Genomic DNA, 24,917 nt, shown 5'->3' with positions numbered 1-24,917 from the left:
CCCACAGTGGCCAATACCAGGTGCCCCAGAGGGAGGGAACAGAGCAGGGTATCATCAAGTGATCCCTCTCCGGTCACCCATTCCCAGACAAACAGATGCCAGGGACACCATCCCTGCCCATCCTGGCTAATAGCCACTGATGGACCAAACCTCCATGAATTTAAAGCAAAGTCAGGGTTTGGTTGTGGCAGGAAAATGGGATGTGCCTGGAATTGGATTGTTATCCATACCATGGAAAGGAGGGGATTGATCAGAGGGACGCGATACTGCACAGTCACCACAGGGGGCAGCAAGCGCTGGGGAAAGCTGTCCCGCAGCGTGACCAGTGGGGGCAGCCGCACCAGGAAGGGAGTGGCCAGCTGGGGATGGCTTGCTATCTTGCCAGCCACCGGCCCAGGTCAGTGGACCCTGCTCCAAACCCTTCCTTAGCTGGTCCTTGGCTCCAGCGCTGAACCGGTGTGGGGGAAGCCCCACCACCACGGCCATTCCCCCTGGAGCACCACTAGGGCTGGGCAGTACAGCTCCAGTTACCAACCCCCAGCACCCACAGGTGCAGCACTGTCAGGCCACCCAGTGTGGCTGCATGGGCAGGCCTACACTCTTTCCCCCGTACCTCTGGGGATTGCCGGTGGGAGGCCTTTGACTTCCCCCTCTCCTTTAGCCAGACCTGGGCAATACCAGGCAAGTCTTCTACTATGTTATCTCCTGTTTTCTTAACTCAACTTAGATTTAGATCATAGTTTTCTAATTGTCCATTTATTCATGAGGTGACATCTCTGCTCACTGATGGCAATGAACCTGTTTCCTGTTGAATGGTCTTATTTGAATCTACTGATTGTCTTCTCCTTTTGTTCTTTCGTGATAGCCTCTCCCCCACCCTCTTGTCTGTCATGCCGCTAGCTAATCTGTATAAATAGGATCAGATGTATCACAGCAGACAGTTGGGTGGTCAGACCTGGGGTCCTGCCAACTGCATGGGTTAACGTACTGAGGGGGGAAAACCCATAACCCAACCTGCACTTCTGTGGGAGGAAGATCAACACCTAAGGTTTGGTGTTGGACTCACCACTTAATATTTATTCAGGAAAGAAGTATTGGTCATAAAATTATTCTGCATCTTTAAAAAACCAATTGTAGTCTTTGACCCTATAATAGTGAGGTCAACAGCTTGCCTGCATGGGAAACAATGAGGCAGGAGGCTCAAAGCTCTGGTGTTTCAGGGCATATGATTAACTCTGACTGGAAGAGGTTAGGAAGAAAATTTCCCTAGGGCAAGGTTCTGTTATTGTTGTCCAGCGTGGGCGGTCTTGTTCCTTCCTCTGCAGCATTGGGTATTAGCTCCCGCTCAGCTCACACACAAGAGTAGGTGGACAAGTGCTGCTTCTACTGCAATTCCTCTGTTCGTGAAATTAAAGGGCACAATTAAACTTGCTATATTGTTGTATAGTAGTGTCTGTTCTAATTCTCTGACTTTTCCTTCGGCTTGTCTTTGCCTTGAATTCCTCAGCACTCCCCTACTGCTGCTAGTGCGACTGTTGAGTGAGAGCAGAGAAGTAGGCTTCAGGCTACGTCTGTCTCCACGCAAGGGCTTTTAGCGAGTACACCAGTGCTCACGTATCCTCTCTGCTGCTATTAAACCGTCGCAGAGGTTTGCCCCACTTTGGAGCCAGGATATTCAGCATATTGCCCCTGTGTACAAGTGCCTGGCTCCTACCCCAGGATGGTCTTTGTACAGAAATGCAACTGGGGGGTTCCACCAAAGGCTGTTGCTCGCCTAGCGTGTGAAGGGGAGACGGGGGCTAAGCACCAGAGGGGGGCTAAGCACCAAAGCTGCAGGGTAAGAAAGTGGGGCTCCTCCCCCTTCTCAAGCAGGCCTGGCTGGGCCTGACCCAGCAACGTGTGTTCCCTGGAACAGCTGCAGCAGAGCTCCTGCTCCCTCCAGCAGGTGCTGCAGCAAGGCGACGATAGAGTCGCACACCCCCGGCGGTGTAGAGCGCCCCACTCCGCCTCGCGCTCCCATCCTCTCTGTGGTTCGAGCCTCCTTCCTTCCTTCCGGTCCGGGTGCGGGTATCGCGCCTGCGCAGGAAGTGCCGCCTCCTTTGCGTCCAGGCCCGGCAGGAAGATGGTGAGTGTGGCGGAGGGGGGCCCGGCTCAATCCGCCGCCATCCGCCCCGCTGGCCGCCCCGACCGCGCGGGCGGGGGCCGGAGCCGGGGCCGCGAGGCCTGCGCGAGCGGGGCGGGGGGCAGGGGCAGCCGCAGCCCGATTTCCCTGCGTGGGAGGGGGCCGGGCAGCGAGGGCAGGCCCCGGGCCGCGGAGGCGGCGGCGGGGGGGGGGAGAGTGACAGGCCCCGGGCCGAGCAGGTCGGGGTGGGTGGGGGAGGGTAAGAGCTAGCGCAGCGGTTCCCAGCTGTTTTTATGTCGCGGGCTGGCAGACCCGGGCACAAGCTGTTGGCGGGCCAAAATATTCATTGGATTTGAATATTTGCATATTCATTCCGCAGATAATAAATAGGCAAATAAAATGGAACTAGTCCCAGCCCCCAGAGTCCTCGGACGCCCCAGTGTGAGCCCCTTGCTCCTTAGAGCCCTCCAGCACTAGCCCCGCCTCCAGAGCCCCCCCGTATTAGCTTTGCCCCAGAGCTGCCCAGCACTAGCCCCGCCTCCAGAGCCCCCCAGTATTAGCTTTGCCCCAGAGCTTCCCAGCACTAGCCCCGCCTCCAGAGCCCCCCAGTATTAGCTTTTCCCTACTAGCCCCGCCTCCAGAGCCCCCCAGTATTAGCTTTTCCCTACTAGCCCCGCCTCCAGAGCCCCCCCGTATTAGCTTTGCCCCAGAGCTTCCCAGCACTAGCCCCGCCTCCAGAGCCCCCCAGTATTAGCTTTGCCCCCAGAGCTGCCCAGCACTAGCCCCGCCTCCAGAGCCCCCCAGTATTAGCTTTGCCCCCAGAACTGCCCAGCACTAGCCCCGCCTCCAGAGCCCCCCAGTATTAGCTTTGCCCCCAGAACTGCCCAGCACTAGCCCCGCCTCCAGAGCCCCCCAGTATTAGCTTTGCCCCCAGAACTGCCCAGCACTAGCCCCGCCTCCAGAGCCCCCCAGTATTAGCTTTGCCCCCAGAACTGCCCAGCACTAGCCCCGCCTCCAGAGCCCCCCAGTATTAGCTTTGCCCCCAGAACTGCCCAGCACTAGCCCCGCCTCCAGAGCCCCCCAGTATTAGCTTTGCCCCAGAGCTGCCCAGCACTAGCCCCGCCTCCAGAGCCCCCCAGTATTAGCTTTGCCCCCAGAACTGCCCAGCACTAGCCCCGCCTCCAGAGCCCCCCAGTATTAGCTTTGCCCCAGAGCTGCCCAGCACTAGCCCTGCCTCCAGAGCCCCCCACTATTAGCTTTGCCCCAGAGCTGCCCAGCACTAGCCCCGCCTCCAGAGCTGCCCAGCACTAGCCCTGCCTCCAGAGCCCCCCAGGATTAGCTTTGCTCCAGCACTAGCCCTGCCCCAGAGCCCCCCAGTATTAGCTTTGCCCCAGAGCTGCCCAGCACTAGCCCTGCCTCCAGACCCCCCCAGGATTAGCTTTGCTCCAGCACTAGCCCTGCCCCAGAGCCCCCAGTGTCTGCCTTGTCCCCCTCACCTAGCCCCACATTGCCACCAGCTGGACCATGCTGCCTGTGTTGAGGCTGCTCTAAGTGCTCTAAGGCTGTCATGCCCGGCTCCGTACAGCGAACTGCTTTTCCACATCTGGGAGGAGACTCTGCCCTGCCCAGCACTGGTTGGCTGAGAGGTGGGGCAGGACATGCCTCTCCCAACAACCACGGGGGGAGGGGAGGTGCTGGGTGATGTACCCCGGCCCCCAGAGCCGCTGCGGCCCAGCAGCCAGCGGTTCGCAGCCTGGCGGTTAGGAACTGCTGAGCTTGGGGTGGGGGGAGCCATTAGCCTGGGCTGTAGGGGAAGGGCTTGGGCCACAGGGAAAGGGTAGTGCAGAAGGAGGAGGGCAGGGCCTGGGCTGAGTGAGGGGGGGGAGGATAGAGCTGAGGGATTTGGAGGAAGCAGGGTAGGTAAGTGTTTTCCTTTTCCTGCTGGCCCAATTGGCCTGGGGGCATTCCTCGCAGCCCCCTTCCCATTACTGGGTAGAACCCCGCTACTGAAGTTGGGGTGCCGGGAGGGGGTGTAGACAGGTAAACCTAATAAGCATCACCCTTACCTGGTGATGCTTATGGGTCACCAGTTAACCCGCGCCCGGCTGAGCCTGCTGTGTGGCGGGGGCTGTTCCAGGGGCTTCTCACCTGTGACATGGTGGGCCAGTTAACTGGTTAAACATATAATAAATGGGATTTTACTTCCCCGGTGGTAGCTTTCTCTTGCCGTCTCTACCTGATTGTGGGCTGGCGGGTGGGTCAGCCTGCATCATTGCATTTCCTGAGTCTGGCTGTCCGGTGATCAGGATGGTGATGAGAGCCAGGAAACGGGTTCGGCACTGAACTTTGCTGTTGGCTCATCTCTGTTGAGTTCTGACAGTGAGAAGGTACCTTGGGAAGGTACCAGGCACTGATCTCAAAGCTGTTCCCTTTATGGGGTTTTAGGGTCAGGAAGAGGATCAAGGAGAACTCAGGGAGAGAGTAACAGATTCCTCTTTGTATTCTGATTTCCATTCATGTTCTTTGTAGGGATGTTAGATATCAGGTAATTGAATAGTTGAGTAACTACATGAGTTCTTATCGGTTACTCAACTATTCTATAGTCCCAGGGGCGGGGCTGTCGGGTGGGGCTGTCAGCCAGTGTGCACTGGCCCCACTCCCGGGGAAATCCCCTGCTACTCCATGCTGCTGCTTCTGTATCATGGAGCAGCCTCTGTCTGTGGGGAGCTCAGGCCCGCTGCACCTGGCAGCCTCCCCTGCCTTCCCCCCCTCTTAAGCCTGTTTCCCCCAGCTCCTGCTCCCTCCCCCCTTGCTGCCTCTGATACAGAGGCAGCAAGGGTGGGGAATGCATGTAGTTGATTAAGCCTAGGCTTATCCATTAATCCTATAGTCGACTGCATGTTGACATCCCGAGCTCTTTCTAGGCTTTGCAGAAGAAGAGAGGGTCTTCAGGAGATGTGAACGAGAAAGCATAGGCCCTGGTGTGCTAGGATTTGGGAGGTTATTCTGAGCCTGGGGTGTTAGGACTGGGAATCGAAGCTGGCATCCTTGAAAGCGTGAAGGGATTGATGAAGAATGGGTTTAGAGAGGAGACCTGAGATGGAGGCCAGAGTGGAATTGCAGACTTTGAAAGCAGGGGCTTGAAGTTTAAACTTGAGATGATGGGTAATGGCAAGACTAGTCAAACCAACTTGCTGTGTGAATCTGAGCAGGTCATGTAGTCTTTGTCTGGTTTTTTTCCCCTTATATCTGACTTGGAGATAAAAATACTTCGTTTTGCAAGACTTTGTCTGTCAGTGTGATCCAGAGAACATCTGCTGGAAGGCTCTGTAGACATGCGACGATGGAAACCTCATTTAGGCCCCAATTAGTGTTCCTCTAATCTTTTCCATCCACGTTAGGAATATAACCAGTTAACTGGTGCCCGGCCAGATCATGCACAGTCGGCAGCCCCACAATTAACCATGTAGCCGACAAGACATTTATTGGTTACAAGGTTATTATTTTTATATGGGTTTTTTTTACGTCCCTAATCCATGTGCAGACTTTTGTTCCATTCATGTGCAGAATAGGAGTGAAAATGGTGATGCTTACCAGTTACAGATAACCACCAGGACGATTATGGCTGGCCCACTGCTGATGGTAGCTGCTCCAGCTAAGCTGGAACAGCCCTCCCACCCGTTTAACTGGTTAAACATGTTTTAACTAGTTATCTAATTAAATGGGATTTTACATCCCTAGTGCAGAATAAATGGCATGTGTGAATGTGCACCACCAATAGAAACCTGTAACCTAGCTGTGGGCACACTGCTAATCATCTGGGGGGCAGTTGAAATTCTCCTGAGGGACTACCCAAGTGCACAGCTTACAGGGATCTTGTCTGTGACTGCAGTCAAGAACACTGATGTTTTTATACAGCATTTTTGTGGAACCTATTCTCTAAAAGTACTGTTACATAATTAATTAAAATAGATGAAAGCAGTGTGCATGTAATTTTGTTTTACTTCTTTGGCTGCTGTTTAATAAACCGCTAACCAGTCTCTGGTTTTAATTAAGCTATGTGTGGTGATTTCTATCCTGACAGGCAAAGCGCACCAAGAAAGTTGGGATTGTGGGTAAATATGGTACCCGTTATGGAGCTTCTCTCAGGAAAATGGTAAAGAAAATTGAAATTAGCCAGCATGCAAAGTATACCTGCTCCTTCTGTGGAAAGGTAAGAGCCCCAGGATTCACACCAACAAATTCAGAGGTTTACAGTGGTTGAAATTTAAAAATGGGAATTCTGCTTTGGATTTCTCCACCTCTTAATATATAACATGTTAATGACTGTCGATAAGTGTTGTTTGAATTGTGCACAACTTTCAGAGATCTAAAGGTTACGCCTTTTTGCAAAATCCCTACCTTTTCATGTTATCTGAAAAGATTTACCGTGTTTCAGGTTACATATTTTTGTGGCAATTCAGTTAACATAGTTTCAGGGTATTTTTCACTGTTGCATAGTGGTGCTAGTGAAAAGAAAATGTTAGACCTCTAATAAAGGGACATAAGATAAAATTATTCACTCTTCATGTACCTCTGGCTGTTAAAACCCTCAGAGGGGTAGCTGAATTAGTCTGTAACAGGAAAAACTTAAACAACAAATAGTCTAGTAGCGCTTTAAAGACTAACCCTGTAATTCTCAGGTTAAAACTCTGTAATCCTCAAGTTTTTCCTAGAAACAACATTTTAGATTCCAGCCTGGATCTCTTGAATTAGACTGGTATGAAACCATCTACTTGATCTCATACCAAAATTAAGTTTTGAATTCAGATCTCAGACATTTGAAAGACTACTCGCTCCGTGCGTTAGTAGTTTATCCACCAATTTCTGATTCAGATGCCTACAGTTAAAGTGGCCTCGTTCAAATGTGCTGAGCACCCTGTAGTATCTGCCTGAGACCACATTTACCCTACAGCCAAGATTGAGGCTCTGAGATCAATCCACCAGCAGTCGATTTAGCTGGTCTAATGAAGACTTGCAAAATTGACCACAGAGAACTCTCCAGTCAGTTCCTGTATACTCTGCTCCCAATGAAAAGAGTAAGGTAAGTCGACGGAAGAGTTTCTGTCATCAACCTGAACACCCAATCCCCCATAGTGTAGATCCCGAATTAACTCAACTCTAAGGTATTTTGACTTGAGCTACATTATTCATGTAGTTGGAGTTGTGTACTTTAGGTCGACTTAATGCAGTAGTGTAGACGTTCCCTGAGTAAATGCTTTTACTGAAGTTGGCCTATGTCAAGAAATCTGGAAAGTCTGCTGTCTTCATATTTCTTCTGACTCTGGTTGGAAATGGTGCTGTTGTGAAAAGTTAACATTTATATCCTGTTTTCATTGAGTTGTTTTTGGAATAATATTGGAAGGTCATTCATTTGGACTGAACAAAGATGTCTGGTTTTCTTGGTTTCTTCGATTGAAAGCGTATAAACACTTTGTGTTACAGACCAAAATGAAGAGGAAAGCTGTAGGTATCTGGCATTGCGGATCCTGTATGAAGACAGTAGCTGGTGGGGCCTGGACCTATAAGTAAGGAAACATATCTAACTTTGTCTGGTAGTTGAAGCAAAGTTTAACATTTTTGTTGCTTTTTTGATGACTTGTTTAATATCAGAGTCATCAAATTCAGAATTTTTAGCGCAGTTTAGAAATAGCTACGTATGCTTGCTCCGTCTCAGATGTGTTGTGTCATGGGATATTAAAGTGGAATTGGACCGAGTAATAACTGCTTCTCTTCAGTTTGTAAACTTAAATGGATGGGGAGTACAATGGATTTGCTAGTTGCTTCACTGCAGGAATGACACGATGTTTTTTCTTCCAGCACCACGTCGGCAGTGACAGTGAAATCTGCCATCAGAAGACTGAAGGAATTGAAAGACCAGTAGAAGCTTCTACCTGTTACCATGATTCGTACTTTCCTTCTCCAGCGTCTGAAAATCTCCGTTATCCTTTTGTCAATAAAAAGGGTGTAGTGGAATGGAATCCTGTTTTTTCTTCTGTACAGAATCCCATCTAGTCTTCTGCACTGTGGTTGTGAATCTGCTTAATTGTAGGCTATAGTATTGTGGAGGCACTCACAGCAAGTTTTGTATCTTTTTTTTTACAGTCCTGGACACATCATCTTTGGAGCTACTTCTGATGGTGCAGTGTCAATCAGCACCATTCCACTGCAGTTCTATTAATTGAATGACTCAGTGGGCTGTGCGTGTTTTTAAAAGTCTAAGTAGGCTCTAATGTGGCACCTTGAGAGTTGTGGCATAGCTGTAGTCAGTATTCTGTATTTCTGAGGAAATCTTAAATGGAAGGGGTGAGATGGTATGGGGAAAGTGAGAGAAGGGGCAGAGCTCACGTGCTTTGGAACCTGAATATAGGTTCTCTTCGCACCCCGCCAAGTGCTGCTTTTTTGGGAGGTGGGGGTGTTCCATAGCATTGAGGGGGGACTAGCCCTGTTAAGAATCCGTATGAAGTAGGAATTGAAATCATGAAGAGCAGCTGTCCTCCCTCACTCCTGACTGGATATGAACTGCACTGAGCCTACCATAGACAGTGGGCTGCCATTGTTCGCGTTGTGTCCTTTTCTGGCAATTGATTCCCCTCAGAATTGTATGCTCCCTACCCAGCCCTCTCTTGGACAACACGAGTTTATATCAAGTCCATTATTTCTTTAAAAAATAGCATGCATGCAACTTGCCATACCAAATGGAATTTCCCAAGCGCTTCCATTTAAACACACTGAATTAGATAAAATAATAAAAGTGCTGCTGGTGCCTAGCTATGGGCTAGTCTAGACTCCCACACTGCATTGATACAGCTGCAATGATACAGCTGTGCTGCGGTCGTCGCTGGCGAAGATGTTATGCCGATGGGATTACTCCACCTCAACAAGAGGCAGAAACTGTTAGCGGAAGAGTATTGCCTGGCAACGCCGCATGTTGTGAAACACTACGTTACTGTAACTTACATTGTTTGAGGGGAGCTTTTTCGCACCTGAGTGACGTAAATTACATTGCCTTAAACGATAGTGTAGACAAGCCTTATCGCATTCAAGCACCATGTCTCACCCACCATATGCTTCCAGCAGTCTTACTGATCAAACTTCTTAGGTAGGCCCTCTCCCAGAGTTCGATGAATGTTTCCATGCTTGTCTGGTGCTATGAACATGATGGGCAGGAGGATAGAGGGGATTGTTTGGTATGTTCATTTGTTTTTTGTCTCAATCCCTCGCTTGAAAAACATTTCTAGCTGGGCAAAAGAAACGAAAGGTTGATTGAGAGAGATGATCCTGTCTGCTTTCCCTCACCTGTCTGAGCTTCCTTTACCCCCTTCCTGCTTGCTGCCTCTGTTTTTTGCTTAAATGCAAATTAAGCAGAATACACACTCCTTAGTAAGACACAGAGACACTGTTTGCGAGCCTCAGCTGGAACATATTAATAACACCATACAGTAGAACCTAAACTTCAAATACATTGCCACACATATTTTACCAGGACAATAATGACCATCAAATTATATTTTCAAATACAACCTCACAAGGCATAGTCTATACTGAAGCTAGTGAGGAGGTTGTGTGAGTGGTCGACCATCTCTGTGGGCCACAAAATTGGAACCAAGAAGCTCTCCTAGGATAGGGTATTTGTGCTAACTGTGCTTGCGTACCTAGAATTGGTGGGTTATGCTAATTGAACTGTAGCACTGCTCTACTTGGATGCAGAGGTAGTGTATGGCTCTCATAGCTGATGAGAGCCATCAGGGTGGCTACGTCTACACTGGCCACAATTTCCGGAAAATGGATGCAAATCAGGTAAGTCAGGATAGGGAAATCCACGGGGGATTTAAATATCCCCCGCGGATTTAAATAAACATGTCCGCCGCTTTTTTTCCGGCTTGGGGAAAAGCCAGGAAAAAAGCGTCTAGACTGGCGCGATCCTGCGGAATAAAGCCCTTTTCCGGAGGATCTCTTATTCCTACTTTGAAGTAGGGCTTTGAAGTAGGAATAAGAGATCCTCCATAAAAGGGCTTTATTCCGGAGGATCGTGCCAGTCTAGACGCTTTTTTTCCGGCTTTTCCCCAAGCTGGGAAAAAAGCGGCGGACATGTTTATTTAAATCCGCGGGGGATATTTAAATCCCCCACGGATTTCCCTATCCTGACTTACCTGATTTGCATCCCTTTTCTGGAAATTGTGGCCAGTGTAGACGTAGCCGGTGTGTCTAGACTACAGGGTTTTGTCGACACATACTGTCGACAAAGCTTCTGTTGACAAAGAGCGTCTACACTACATTTAGTTCTGTCGACAAAGCAAGCTGCTTTGTTGACATGGCAGTGTAGACGCAAGGACAGTTTACATGCAATAACGCTTTCTGTCGACAGAAGGTGTTATGCCTCGTGAAATGAGGTTTACCAGCGTCGACAAAACTGCTGAGTTCTGCCCACCACTGCTCTATCCAGGGATGGTTACAAGAGTGAGCAAGGTGTGAATGCCGGGCTACCTTGTGTGTTACAGTGCAAAAATGAATAGGGATGTTACTTTCTTTTTTACGTAACTCAAGCACTGGAGACACCCAAGGAATTTAATAGGCAGCAAGTTTCAAAGGATTTCTTCACACAACCCAGTCACCCTGTGGAACTGAGGGCTAGGGGATGTTGCGAAGGCCAAAAGTGTCCCTGGGTTAAATAACAGAGCTACATTCTTGGAAGATAGGTCCATCAGTGGCTCAGAGCCAGGATGGTCTGGGAGGCAACCAGTGTTCCCTGTGAGCTGAGTGCCCCCCAGGAGCGAGTCAGCTGATTTGACAGTGCCTGCAGCCTCCCACAGACAGCAGGGTGTGTTTCGATTGGTGCACATCTGCACGTCTTGGTGCACATAAAATTTATTCCACACATGGAGGGAAGCCTGAGTGACGCCAAGCCGCCGACTGCCAAGTGCTGGGGCTGGCTGCGGGCAGGGGGGCTAATTGCCCCGGGGGGCAGGCTCCTGGGCTGGCTGCGCCATTGGGCTGCAGTGCACCGCTGGCGGGGTGAGGCTGCTGCTTCCCAGAGCGCCCAGCCCGCGGGTGAGCCGCCGCCCAGCAGGGGGCGCCAGCGGCAGGGCGGGCACCCCGGAGCGGCAGGCGCGCCCCGTCTCGCTGGTGGCGGCCGCGGCGCAGGGCGATGAGGTCACTGCGAGCGGCGCGTTTGAAACGGTGGGAGGCGCGCGAGGCGAGCGCTCCGGTGGGGGTGGGGGATTGCTATGCAAATTAGGCGTATGGGCATTTGCATGCGGTGAGTGACGGCACAGTTCGGCCCGTGTCCTCCACTGGGGGGGCCGCTGGGGGGGAGAGGGGAGAAGGCGGGGGAGGGGGGTTGGTGGGGGGAGGGGAGAAGGCGGGGGAGGGGCTGGTGGGGGGAGGGGAGAAAGCGGGGGAGGGGGCTGGTATGGGGGGAGGGGAGAAGGCAGAGGAGGAGGGTTGGTGGGGGAGAGAGGAGAAGGCGGGGGAGGGGGCTGGTGGGGGGAGGGGAGAAGGCGGGGGAGTGGGCTGGTGGGGGGAGGGGAGAAGGCAGAGGAGGGGGCTGGTGGGGGGAGGGGAGAAGGCGGGGGAGGGGGCTGGTGGGGGGAGGGGAGAAGGCGGGGGAGGGGGCTGGTATGGGGGGGAGGGGAGAAGGCAGAGGAGGGGGGTTGGTGGGGGGGTGGAGAGAAGGCGGGGGAGGGGGACTTGTGGGGGGGAGGGGAGAAGGCAGGGGAGGGGGCTGGTATGGGGGGGAGGGGAGAAGGCAGAGGAGGGGGGTTGGTGGGGGGTGGAGAGAAGGCGGGGGAGGGGTACTTGTGGGGGGGAGGGGAGAAGGCAGGGGAGGGGGCTGGTATGAGGGGAGGGGAGAAGGCAGAGGAGGGGGGTTGGTGGGGGGGTGGAGAGAAGGCGGGGGAGGGGGACTTGTGGGGGGGAGGGGAGAAGGCAGGGGAGGGGGCTGGTATGGGGGGGAGGGGAGAAGGCAGAGGAGGGGGGTTGGTGGGGGGGTGGAGAGAAGGCGGGGGAGGGGGACTTGTGGGGGGGAGGGGAGAAGGCAGGGGAGTGGGCTGGTATGGGGGGGAGGGGAGAAGGCAGAGGAGGGGGGTTGGTGGGGGGGGGAGGGGAGAAGGCGGGGGAGGGTTGCAGGTGTGGGGCTGGGGAAGTCAGTGGAGGCTTGCGGCAGAGGGACCAGAATATGGAGGTTGGGGTGGAGGACGAGGGCAGAGGTCGAGGGTCTGAAGCTTGGGGGGCTGGATAGAGGGGCTTTGGAGGTAAGGAGGTAGCTAAGGGAAGCTGGGTTTGTGGGGTTGGCTGAGGCAGGGGAAGCTTTGGGGCTGCTGAAGGAACAGGGTTACAGCTGCTGAGCTGGGGCCAACCCTGGGTCTCCCCCAGCTTCTGCCTCTTCTGCCACCTACTCCTCTTTCCAGCATCCCGCCTGACTGCAGTTCTCCCCGTGCCTTGGTCCAGCAGGGGCGCAGTGAGACGGGCTGCTTGGCTGGCAGGTTTTGATGGGATTTGATTATGACCCACTAGAGACCAAGCTAAGTCTGGACTGCTTGTTTTTCTGGTGACCTAGGAAAGATTTGCAGGTAGGTTTCTAGAGGAGAGAAGATAATATGTTTTCGGCTGTTGTTCTTGACAAAGGCCTTCCTCCCATCGAAGTCAGTGACAACAGGCCATGAAAGCTCAATGTTACCTGCAGGGATTTTGTTTACTCAGTGATGTGCCACCACTACTTTACCAAGTGATCTGACGAGTTATATCCCTTAGCCTGAGAGAAACTCATTGATTAGGGAATTTTGCACCTGCAAAAGTGAGACTGAAGAATTTAGTCATTTCTTTTCCTGTTTGAACACCAGCACTTCCTTAATTACAGTAACTGAATGAGGAGCAGCCATGCCACCTGGTGAACAAACATGATGCACTTTGCTGAAAATACATAAACTTTACTACTGGAGAGTGTATTGAGGGCAGGGCTAAGTGGGGTCCTTGTGGTTAAAGATGGTTTTGCTGTATCTTTTCATAGGAATTACAGGCGATCCTCGGGTTACGTACAAGATAGGGACTGTAGGTTTGTTCTTAAGTTGAATTTGTATGTAAGTCGGAACTGGTACATATTGTAGGGGAAACTCTAGCCAAACATTTCTCCAGAGCTCAGTTTTAATCTCCCACACCTCATTTCCCTCAGTCCTTTATTCTCAAGCTGAGGTGTCTGCTGAGAAAAGCTGCTCCGTGTCTCCTTGGTCTGCTGCGGGGGGGCGCTAGCTTCGCGTCTCCCTAGTCTGCTGGGGGGAAGCAGCTAGTGCGGGGTTGCCTCACCCCGTTTGTAAGTAGGGATCCGATGTAAGTCGGATCCATGTAACCCGGGGACTGCCTGTAGTTTAAAGGTCTGACCCTTGGTGCAACCTGGTCAATTTCAAAAGCAAAAGAAATCTGTTCTTCAGATGTTCTTTCCATGAGCTTCAGGGTAAGTTGTTTCTGGCAGGGATGATTTGCCAGGACCCAGTGGTTTGAGCTTCTTTGGAGCCAGGAAAATCAGCCCAACTTACCTTTCATTGAGGTGGCTGAAAAGTCCTTAGGGGGGGCTGCTGCATGACACTGAGGCTGTATCTATACTGGCGCGATCTCGCGCAGAAGCGGCCGCTCTTGCGCAAAAACTTGCTGTCTGTCTTCACTTGCCGCGTGTTCTTGCGCAAGTAAACTGACGTTCTAATGTATGAAATTGGGGCTTCTTGCGCCAAAACTCTGACACTCCCGCTCAGGAATAAGCCCTCTTGCTCAAGAGCTCTTCCAGAAAAGGCCAGTGTAGACAGGCAACATGAATTTCTTGCTCAAGAAAGCCCTATGGTTAAAATGGCCATCAGAGCTTTCTTGCGCAAGAGAGCGTCTACATTGGCATGGATGCTCTTGCGCAAAAGCACATGCCAGTATAAATGCTCTCTCGTGCAACTACTTTAACGCAAGAACCGGTGTAGACGTAGCCCTTATGTATTTCTTATTACAGTGTCAGAGATGGAAAAGGTACAGTCCTACTTAACGAGGGATGAAGATGACTTGCTCTCTGACCTAAGCAGTGCGGACCTAGAGGTAAGGTTCTGTGAACTGGGTAATGCGTTTCATTATGGTCCATATGTGTGTGGCTTTCCTTACAAATCTTATTGTTAGTGGTTTAAACAGCCTCTTGACTGTTGAATTAGCACCCGGCTGACGAGTGTGCTCAAAAACACGTCACCTCTACTTGCTGTTGCCATTCAGCATGGCCCTGTTGAGGTGACCTGCTCCCAAGCCCGTGCTAACTCCATGACATAGACTTCTCCTGGTTTAATGGCAGTTAATGTTATAAAAATATTCATTGAAATAAAAACCCACAGGACTAATGAGGGTGTGACCGACCACACCCATTCCATGTGGCGCTCTGTCCCCCTTTGCTGGTGGCTGGCTCACATGTAGAGGTTGATGATCCTGCTATCGTTTTGGCTAACAGAGTTGGGTCTTCTATGTCAGACACTAGAGGCTTTCTGAAACAGAGTTTGACAACCCACCCCCAGTCGTAGTGCTCTGTGTGTTTGAAGAATATATTTTCCCATCTTCCCGTGGTATCTGAGTAGGAGACTGCTATCTGCTGGTAAAGTTCAGCTTTGCTGATGTCTCAATTTTAATTGGTAGTGAGACTATTAAGGTGCATTTTCACCAGCACAACTTTGGAAAAGGAAAAAACTAGAGGCTTCAAGGCAAAAATAGAGATTTTTTTTTAAAAAAATTATGATTTGAGACTAATACCAGAGCTTTCAAACTCCACCTAGCAAGTCTGGCTTGTTCTGTGTTTACTTGAATTTTTTCCCCTATTTTTGCCTTTCCAGATGTTACTGTCATTCCTGGTAGGCAAGGTGCATGAGAGCGAAGTGAAAGTGAGCACAGAGAAGGATGAGATCATGAGACTTGAGACAGAAATAGCACAATAGTAAGTCTCCTAATAAGTCTTTTAACATTTCTCATTAAACAGCATCGTGGTTAGCTTTATGTTTTAATCACGACTTGCAGACTGCAATGTTAAGTAAGAAACCTCTGTGTGTTGATTTAATGTCAGTGCCATATCACAAGGTCTTTGATTGGCAGGAAGCTTTCTGTAAATGAACGTGAAAGGGCTTTTTACAACACACCAGGGTTCCCTCTAAGCTGCCCGCCTGCGAGGCTGTGCACAAGAAAAATGTCAGGCTTGCTCAATTCGCCTGCAGGGGCGCACGGCAGTGCTCACAACCGCTCACTTTGCTGCTGGACAGGAAGGTGAGTGGTGGCGGCAGCGGCCTGGTGAGTTCTGGCAGGGCCACGTGGTGGCAAGTGGCTGGCCTGCCCCACCCTCATTTGCTCCGGCTGGCACCAGCGTGCAGGAAAGCTATCTCTCACTGGCCCCAGTTCCAGCTATGGCGGGCAGGACGCTGCAGCCCGGCTGGAACCAGACCTGCCACGTGGCAGGGGAGTCACTGGGCCCTGCGCCCCCAACTGCAGCCAGATGTGCCTCTCAGCCGACAGGTAGAACAGAAGGTTTATTAGTTGACAGGGACACAGCGTAGAGCAGATTTGTCAGCACAGTAACCAGAAGCCGTCAGCACCATCCATCTCTGGGAAAGGGCCCCGAAAGCTAGGGCCCGGCTCCCTTCCTGCTCCCCAAACCAGCCCAGACTGCCCCACTTCCAGCAGCCCAGCCAGGCTCCTTCTCCGGCCTTTGTCCTGCTTCCTAGGCAAAAGCTGTCACCTGGTCTCACTTTCTCCTGGGCTCAGATTACAAGGGTAAGTGTGTAAGTGTGGGAGGCTATCACACCCAAAATTCCTATCCTGGTACAGTGCTCCAGGAAACTGAGGCACATGCACCAGGTCACTATAGGACAGCAGAACTCACCTGCAACATACCGGCATGAATAAGTTCCCCACTCCGTCACATGTGGGCTAAAGCAGTTTTGCCATGTATAACGAACACCTAGTGTGGTCAATGGAACAGTGACTGGGAACAGAAACAATGCTTTTCTATTCTGCTTTTGTAGCGCCACAGAAAGAGACAGCTGTCTACCTCTGGTGGCGCAGATTGTGCATTTGCATCCACTACTGGAGGAGGAACACAAGACTCGAGAACAACTTCAGGCTGTTGCATCTGAGCTGAAAAGACTGAAAAAGGATATTGCTCAAGATACCAGGTATGGATATACCCAGGTCGAGCAGAGGGTGTTTGGCTTGCAATATACTGATAGGCTGTGTCTAGACTGGCAAGTTTTTCCAGAAAATCAGCCGCTTTTCCAGAAAAACTTGCCAGCTGTCTACACTGGCCTCTTGAATTTCTGGAAAAGCACTGACGATCTCATGTAAGATTGTCAGTGCTTTTCCGGAAATACTATGCTGCTCCCGTTCGGGCAAAAGTCTTTTTCTGAAAGACTTTTGCGCAAAAGGGTCAGTGTAGACAGCACAGTAGTGTTTTCCGCAAAAAAGCCCCGATCGCAAAAATGGTGATCGGGGCTTTTTTGCGGAAAAGCGCGTCTAGATTGGCCACAGACGCTTTTCCGCAAAAACACTTTTTGCGGAAAAGCGTCCTGCCAATCTAGACACGCTTTTCCGAAAATGCTTTTAACGGAAAACTTTTCCGTTCAAAGCATTTCCGGAAAATCATGCCAGTGTAGACATAGCCTATATAGAGTGATTAGCAGGGCACTAGTGTGGCCTCTTCAAAGATGGTGATTAGACAGGTACATGTATCACATTAGAGCGGGTTATATCGTTGACACAGGGACAATACGAACGCTGGAAGCTTAAGCTGGTTCATTAAATGAAATCAAATAGTAGCATTTGAGCAATTAGTGTCTCAGGGCATGAGAGAGAACAACCAGAGGGGTGGGCTAGCTGGTGACCTGCCAAGAGCCCAAAGGCTGCCCTTTATGTGCCTGAATGATTCAGTTGTGGGCTGGGGTTGCAGCCGCAGGTTTGTGATGTTCTCTCTGCTTGGGTAGTGAGGTGATATTGCCAAGTGGACTCTGTCGGGTCTATTGCTTGTCCTGCTTTAAAGGCCAGCTGGCCCTTGCTCTGGACTAGGAGACTGCTGAGAGGTTGGATTCCTTTGACTAACTGTTTCTTTTTCTCCCCACAATATAAACAAAGCAAGACCCTGTGGCTTAGCATAAGCCAGTGGCTACTAATGATGCAATGTTAAACTTGGGAGGCTGTCTTCTTCTTTGAACTGTCCCTATGAATCTTCCATTCTTCAACCGTTTTAAAGCATGGTAGGCGGGAACAATCAGATTCACTTAGACCTCAGAGGTTCTTTGTCGGTTCATGTATCAAAATACTGCAGCAAAGGGCACGTTGGAAATGTCTGAGAGCATTGATGTGCTCTGCCATTTGCAGCAAGGGTCACAAGCTTTCATCTAAGGCCGGGAGAATTCTCCCCTTTACTCTCCCTCAATTGCAGAGGGAGTCTGCCAGCAGGGTCGATTGCCATTTTAAATAAGGGAACATGTACAGCATATTTCGGAGGCAACATTTTTAGTTCCCTGCATTTCTTTGCAAAGATGCTGTGTCGGATCCTGGTTTCCTTGTGTATCAGCTTTGTCTTGCTTGCAAAGTGGCAGGAAAGCTGTCCTAAAGAGTCAGTCAGGGATTTCCCCAGAATAAGGGAATCTCCTGGTGGCATAAATCCGTTTCTAGCTGGCTGTACACAGCCCCTTCTACTTCTCTCCTTCCCTTTCCCAACAGGTGAAGGAGGCATGTCAAGGTGGAGGGGTGTGGGCTGAGGGCATGGCAGGTGGTGGGACAGGTAGGACTTAAGCACAGGTTTCTCTGTCTTTATAGTGGTCCCTAAGAGATTGCTGTTGCCAATGTGATTTTGAGCAGGCTCTAAGTTACTAGGGTCCATTTTATATACCCATGAGTTGAGAAAAGACTTAGCGCTATCTTCCCATACTTTCTCCCCGGCTGTGCCAGGCAAGCTCAGTTCAGCTGGGTTCAACCTGTTTAACTGTTAGGTTAATACTTCTTAGCTTGCTTGTTCAATCAGGCGTCAACGCTAACCTGGAGAATCTCTAACCTGCCATCTTTGGAGAAGAAACTGTACAAATGGCACATTCCTGTTGCTCAAATTGCTCCTTGCAAGTTTACAGAATTGTCTTGCTCAGAGGAGCGACAAAAATAAGTCTTAACGCCTCCTTGTTTTGCCAGGCCAGCACAGTTAGGAGAGGGAGTGCCGGATTCTTCCATCTTGTTCATCAGAATTGTTTACAAAGTTGCACTTAATTACCCCTGAGCAGCCCTGCTGAATGCAGTGAGTGGCAGATGTGTCACTGATGGCTGAGTTTGGCCTTCAGAACTCTTTTACCAGTTGTGATATTTGAGGTGGAAAGCCATAGCCACCCAACAATGACTGTCGGGATACGTCTATACTGCAACGCTATTCCGGGATACCAGAGCACCCTGAAATAACTATCCTGCATCTTCCCAGCAAGCCCATTATTTTGGGCTCGCTATTCCAACATCCCTGTCAACCTCATTCTAAGAGGAGCAAGGGACGTTTCAAAATAGCGCTATATTTCAAAATTTGGTGCTGTGTAGACCAGGCTGAGTGTGTTGAACTGACAGGGGGAAAAAATCCTATAAGTTGTAAGCTGTGTGTGTGTGATCTACTGTCTGAGAGAGAGTGCACACAGAGCCCCACAGTACCATTTTTGCAGTCACATTTTAGAGTAAAATGGCACATTCAGATGAACACATCAGTGACCGACGGTCCTAGTTTGGTGTGTGGTGCTCTGTGCTTTTATTGTATTCTGGCCCTACAAAAACCCCAAACATCCATCATGTTGCTATGTAAACCCTGTGGGGTTTGTGGGAGAAAAATCAAATAACTCCAATTGTGTCTAAGGGGGGACTGTGCAGGAAATCAAAACTCTCTCAAAGAAAACTGCTGGAAGGGCTAAAAGTTATCCAGGCCTCTCTCCCTGTAACAGAGAGAAATCATCTGAACTCTAATCAAGACCCTTACAATGCCTCCTATCTCAACTTCATGGAGACTCCTAGTCTGTCATAAATTGCCATGTAAACTCTTATCTTTGTCACAGTTTGCCTTGTAGACTCCTCACTCAGATTCTCATGTGCCTTTGTACTGTAAAACTGACTTCTAGCACTTCTGGTGTGAACAGAAACGTCTCAGAGTACTTCTGCTGAGACTCTGATATGTTAAAGAAAACAATCAACAACTAAACTGTCTGAACATACTGTATAAAGGATCCCTGAAACTCTCTCTCAGGGCTGCTGCTGCTCTCACTTTGGTAGCTGTCAGCCTGCATGCATGCATAATAAAGTTTTCCTTCTAGATGTCTCTCCTGCCTCACTGCTTTGACCTCCAGCCTCGGATCCTTCTGGGGACTCTGTACCCCAGGGGAGCGAGATTTCCCCAACAGGTTGGAGCTGCCTTTTTTTATGCGGGTGTCCAGTGACTAGGTCTAGATGTTGACTGGCCTTGTAGGCACTACTGCAATATAAATGATTCGTCTACGGGACTTATCTGCCCTCACTCCTGTTAGGATAGTATCTGAACAGCTCTCTTCACTGTATTTATCCTCACCTCCCTTTGTAGCAGGGCCATGCTGTGATCTCTCCAGATGAGTGCCAAGTCCCGCTCATCTCACAACCCATTCGTAGAACAAACCCGTTCGTTGATGTCTCCTACAAGCACCTCCGTGCTTTCCCTTATGCTGTCTCTTATGTCTCCCTCTCCCCTCCCCTCCCCCGAAATTCTTAAGGTCACCCTTTTATCCTCCTTCCAGTCTCTCTTGAGGACCGTCTCCGCTGTGATGCCTTTAGAATGTTTCCATGTGTGATAACAGCAAGATGTGGCACTCTGTCGTGTGTGCAGCTAGTCTGAATGAATAGAGCCCTGCAGATCTGAGGATATCTGCAATTTTTGTAACCGCAAAGGAGTCTATGAATGTAAGTGTCAGGGACTCTAACCCAGACGGCTCGGTTCGTTGTCTGACCGCAAAGAGACAGGCAACACCAGCAAAGTTCAATCACAAGCTCTTTATTGAAGAGTGCACACAACAATAGAGAGCGGCCCGTCTCCAAAGAGAACCAGCAGCGATTTTAGTAACAGGTAGGCTTATAAAGACAGTTCCGTCGCGTCATAAGCTCTTCACCCAAGCCACTTACCCCCCTTTCTAGAAACTTTTAATATCTATGCATATCTTAGCCAACTATACATTGTGGCCAAAAGCGCTTCATAATGCATCAGTAACTTTCTTATCAATCACAAAAGGCAGGTACCAGGAACAAGGAGACAAAAGAGTCGGGTACAAACAAAGGGCAAAAATAGGGAGGTAAGATTAGCGAAGAGGAACAAAAACAGGGAGTTACAGACCAGTTCCCAAAGCAAGCCATTCTACTCACAGTAGGTACAAATATATAATTTATCACTCATCTTACTTTATAACCTAAGCCAGCATGGAGGGTGCGCCTCTGTTTGAACCACATTTCTGCTTCTGGTCAAGAATACCCAGAGGCCTACATAATTAGGCCTTTGCTAACTTTCCTTAGCATAACGTTGACCAGGCCTTGTTTTCCTGGTCCCAACATAAGCAAGTATACGATTATCATTGTAGCACATAGGAGCCCCAGCCAGAAGCTAAGGGCTGTTCAGAGCACACAAACATTGTTGCCACGCCAGGCAACACTGTAAGTTTCATCCTTCTGTTGTATCTCATTGTTAAGAAACTCTTCAACTCCAGAACTCTCATTTTCCCCTTTGTTTGTACAGCCCTTAGCACAAAGGGGCCCTGAGCTCTGACTGGAGACTCTAAGGATGTTACTGTAATGAAAATACCTTCTTCTGACATACCTGCTCTTGGGGAAGGGTGAGGTCTGCTGGGTCTATGGCCGCGTAGAGGATGTCAGCTAATTAATGTTTGTCAAGAGCTTTGAAGAGGAAGCGCTATGTAACTGCCCCACATTGCTGATATTCAGTGTGCAGGGCTGTCTTTCCATCACATCACACAAGAATTACATTCACACAGGAAAAAAAAAATAAACATGAATGGAACTTGTCAGAACTGCTAAATTCATCCTCGCTGTGGTGGTGTGGACGTTGGGTTGCAGTACTGCAAATGGCCTATTGGGGGAGTTGCAGCTCCACGAATCCTATGATTTACCTTTCCATTGAGACTGTTGCTCTTGAAAGACAGGTTGGACACTTACTTGGGTATCAAGGATATCCAGAGTTGTTTTAATTATCCATACCAAATCTTCTGGAAGGGATATTGGGCCACATGCTTCAAGAGCTTGGTCTAATCTCTAACTCTGAGATACCAGGAAGAGACCTAATGGAAGGCCGATTATCCCATGTCATCTATTGTGGGGTTCTTAGACCCTCTTCTGAAGAATTGGGACAGGCCACTTGTTGGAGACAGGACACTGGGCAAGAATGATCCAATCTGGCAATTCCTGTGTGCCTGTTTTCCTACAAGATTTGTGTATGTCTAATTGAATGAATAGGGTTAATTTACGTTAATTCTATTTCTGGTTACTTTTTAGTGAGCAGTCAGATGCTACCACATTGGAACAGTTGATAGCGGAATCAGAAACCAGGATAGCCTCCCTTCATCAGAAAGAGCGTATGTTCAAAAGCGAGAAAGCTCATCTGACTAAGGTACTGGAGTCCACCCAAAAAGCCCTTTCTGAGGCACAGACAGAAAGCCATGCAGGTAACTGACTTTGACCTTTGCTCGGATAAATGAAAGCAGATTTGTATTCTTGAGCTTGAGATTTTTATTAAATTGATGTTGTCGTTGTGCAACCTAGTCACTTTCAAAAACTGAATTGAAAGTAGGTTCAAGTATGATGCTGTCCCTGATTCCCTCTGACAATTTCTGTAGTTTCACAAGAGTATTTTCTTTAAAACATAATTTCTCTCCTTTGTGGCTTCCTGAAAGACTCCCAGAAATGGACTCTTGGAGATTGCTGGTAACAACATTTAAAAGAATATTTTTTTTAACTTGAAGTGTCCCCTTACTATCTTAACTCCTGTGGATGATAATAGCAATGCACAGAGCTTGGATCCACATTGAAACTTCCTCAAAGATCTGAGGTGCTTGGGTCTGATTTAATCACTTCCATATTTAGTCTCTATAAAGAATTCTGTATGGCTCCTTTCTTGATAGAACCGGAGTGTGATTCTTCCAAGTACTTTGGAATTATAATACAATAACATGGTTTTAGGATCTCCTTGAGACCATGTACTTAGCCATGTCCAGACTGGAAGGCCCAGTAAGGCTCTGCCTTTTGGTGTTAGGCCTGACACCAATATACACCTTTGTCACTTCTTTTTCAAATCCATGGATGTGCTGTGTTAAGGTTGGCTGAGTCGAATGTACAGAGCAGTGGTTCGCAATGTGGCCAAGATAGTGTCTTCTCCAAAAGTCAAGATCTGTCCCTAGCAAATCAATTTTTAAAAAGCCTGTCAACCTTGTACCCCCCCAACTAGGGGCCAGTTGATCCATGGGTCAGCTGAACTCACTCTTTTGAGGAGATAGGGCTTTGCTGTCTGTACCCCTTCTCGTGGAAGGTATTGCTTGTAGTGGACAAGTCAGCCACAAGTGTCTTGAAATTGCAGACCTAAATGGCCTATTGCTTTTTACCATTTTTTACAAAGGCAAAGTGGTAGTTAGGCACTAACCTGATTCTCTTACAAAATGATACTGACTTTTCCTCTGTTTAAATCACTCTCTGATTTGCCCCAAAGACCCATCGGTGTCTGGGACAGTCTTAGATATGCACCCTGCATGTCAAGACCCATTAGCTACTCACAATTTTTCAATTTTAGAACAGGCTATTGGTGGCCATCCGACGAAAATCCAAAGATCAAGCCATTTCTGGGTGGAAAAGATCATGCATCCAGCCATATACATGTTGGGTGCATTCATCTGGGGAGATACTTTCTAGCACAGCAGCTCTCCTTGGTGTGCAGCTCCTCTGACATCATTACGGCTGCTGCCTGGAGTTCAGCTCACATCTTCATGAGCAGCTACTTGGTGATCTTGGCAGTACCGGGATGGGTGGGGGACGCTTGTCTTTCCACGAGTGGCTGTGGCAATTGTCCTTCAGCCTCATGCCAGAAAGGACACCCAGGCTGCCGTGGTTTCCAGCTCTGAGCACTCTTCCCCGATTGCCTCTGTCAACATTCCCCTCCCCTGATTACCCCGAGAGTTACCCCTACCAATCTGCCTGAAGAAGGAAGGGCCTAACGACTGCCTTTCCTCTCCACAGCTGATCAGGAGCTGCTCTGCTTGCAGAAGGACTGTGCTGGGCAAGCTAATGTGAAGTCTTTGGAGGACACCGAAGCTGACAGACAGCTGGATGCCTGCGTCAGACAGCTGGGAGTGTTAAACCTCCTCCCGAAGAAGAAGTGAAGGGCTGTGTCCAGCAGGGGGTGTTGGCCAGCAGGCCTGTACTTTAGAATTCCACTTGCAGCAAGGCAAGTAGGTTTGTGGCTACTAGTACACAGAGCCCCTCTTGTGGGAGGCAGGGGAAGAGACATCACCTTGCACATAGATGTAGTGGGATAAATAGCCTGACAGCTCTCCAGTTGGGTTCTTATTCAGTCGACTCATCTGCCAGCTGTCCATTGGGAAATAGCAAAATAATTTGATGGGGGGGAGGGGAAGAACAATCTTGTCTTGGAGCGGGGACCTGAAGCAAAATCCGCTGTATGATGAAATGTGTTACTCACCACAGTTCGGATATGCCTGGTTTTATTTTCATAGTTCTTGAGACTAGCCCAGTGGTTGGTCATGGGTGACAGGGATGCAGGGACTAAAGGAAACGGATGATTTAAGAAGGCCCATTTCAGCCAAACTCTCCTTGCATCAGGCGTTTCCACGTCCGCTCACCCCGGTTTGCGTGGTGCCTCCTGCACAACAGTATAGTTCCCTTTCCAACTGGTAGTCTAATTTTCCTCTTTAGATAGGGCATAGCCAGTCTGCCAAAGCACTCCTGTTACTATCTTGTTCCTCTTCACATGGACCCATTGCCATTCATTATACTGGAGTGCCTTGAAGTTTCTCCATATTGAAAGTGGGATACCGCCAGGAAATCTGTGAAGATTACTAGGTGTATGTGAAGTAGAACTGGAGACAGACGCCACTTGCTGATCTGGAAGCTGACCAGGGACTATGTACAAAATTGTGGCTAGCGGTAATTCTGCAGTGCGGCCAAAAGCTCTGAGCAGACATGTTTTTGCATAACTTCAAATTAAAGACAACTTTCTTACATAAGCAGCAGCTTTTTAATTCAGTCCGTTGTCGCCTGAACGTGCTGAAAAGCCCTGCACGCCAGCGGCTTCTCCTGTCATCGCTAAGCAGCATGGGTGAGCCGCTCACAAAGGTGGCTGAGGCTGTGCAAGGAGGATGCTACAGAAATTCAGCGGCATTCAGCAGGGACCCTGCAGCACTTCCCACATGGCTATGCAGCAGTAGTTCTCCACCTGTGACCCAATCAGCGTGCAGCTGCGGTCCATGTGACATCCTCAGGGCCATTCAGGTAGTGCGGGTGTGACCCTTGGTGGTTGATAAGTCGAAATCCACTGCTCTATTGGGATCACAGTGGACACCACGTGGTAGAACCTGGTAGTGGCTTAACTGTAGCCAGGAACACTGTAAAATAGGGTTGTAAACAAGAAGGGGAAGTACTGTTTTTAGTGAAACTACAGCAGAATCTTTAGACAGGCACAGGGTAACTGCTCTCATTAAGAAAT

General features: G+C 49.5%; 2 protein-coding genes across 8 annotated transcripts; both read left to right on the top strand.

The window, feature by feature from the left end:
- Positions 1-1,973: 1,973 nt before the first annotated feature.
- RPL37A (ribosomal protein L37a) lies at positions 1,974-8,142 on the top strand. Its single transcript, XM_006124727.3, has 4 exons — positions 1,974-2,125; positions 6,207-6,335; positions 7,607-7,689; positions 7,982-8,142. Exons 1-4 carry the CDS (start codon positions 2,123-2,125, stop codon positions 8,043-8,045), a joined length of 279 nt encoding a protein of 92 aa, XP_006124789.1. The 5' UTR covers positions 1,974-2,122; the 3' UTR covers positions 8,046-8,142.
- Positions 8,143-11,310: 3,168 nt separating this feature from the next.
- On the top strand, positions 11,311-24,438 carry LOC102445901 (uncharacterized). Of its 7 annotated transcripts, none has more exons than XM_075933023.1 (7): positions 11,321-11,420; positions 12,571-12,732; positions 14,148-14,230; positions 15,004-15,104; positions 16,183-16,332; positions 21,701-21,870; positions 23,432-24,438. In XM_075933023.1, exons 3-7 carry the CDS (start codon positions 14,156-14,158, stop codon positions 23,572-23,574), a joined length of 639 nt encoding a protein of 212 aa, XP_075789138.1. In that variant the 5' UTR covers positions 11,321-11,420; positions 12,571-12,732; positions 14,148-14,155; the 3' UTR covers positions 23,575-24,438. The 7 variants fall into 7 exon arrangements, with proteins under 7 accessions (XP_075789141.1, XP_075789138.1, XP_075789139.1 ...); XM_075933024.1 differs by having other exon boundaries at positions 11,326-11,420; positions 12,611-12,732; XM_075933025.1 differs by having other exon boundaries at positions 11,337-11,420; positions 12,614-12,732.
- Positions 24,439-24,917: the final 479 nt, after the last annotated feature.

This window comes from Pelodiscus sinensis, chromosome 7, assembly GCF_049634645.1.
Source record: "Pelodiscus sinensis isolate JC-2024 chromosome 7, ASM4963464v1, whole genome shotgun sequence".
Classification (NCBI taxonomy): domain Eukaryota; kingdom Metazoa; phylum Chordata; order Testudines; family Trionychidae; genus Pelodiscus; species Pelodiscus sinensis.
This window is presented reverse-complemented; position numbering and strand designations above follow the sequence as displayed.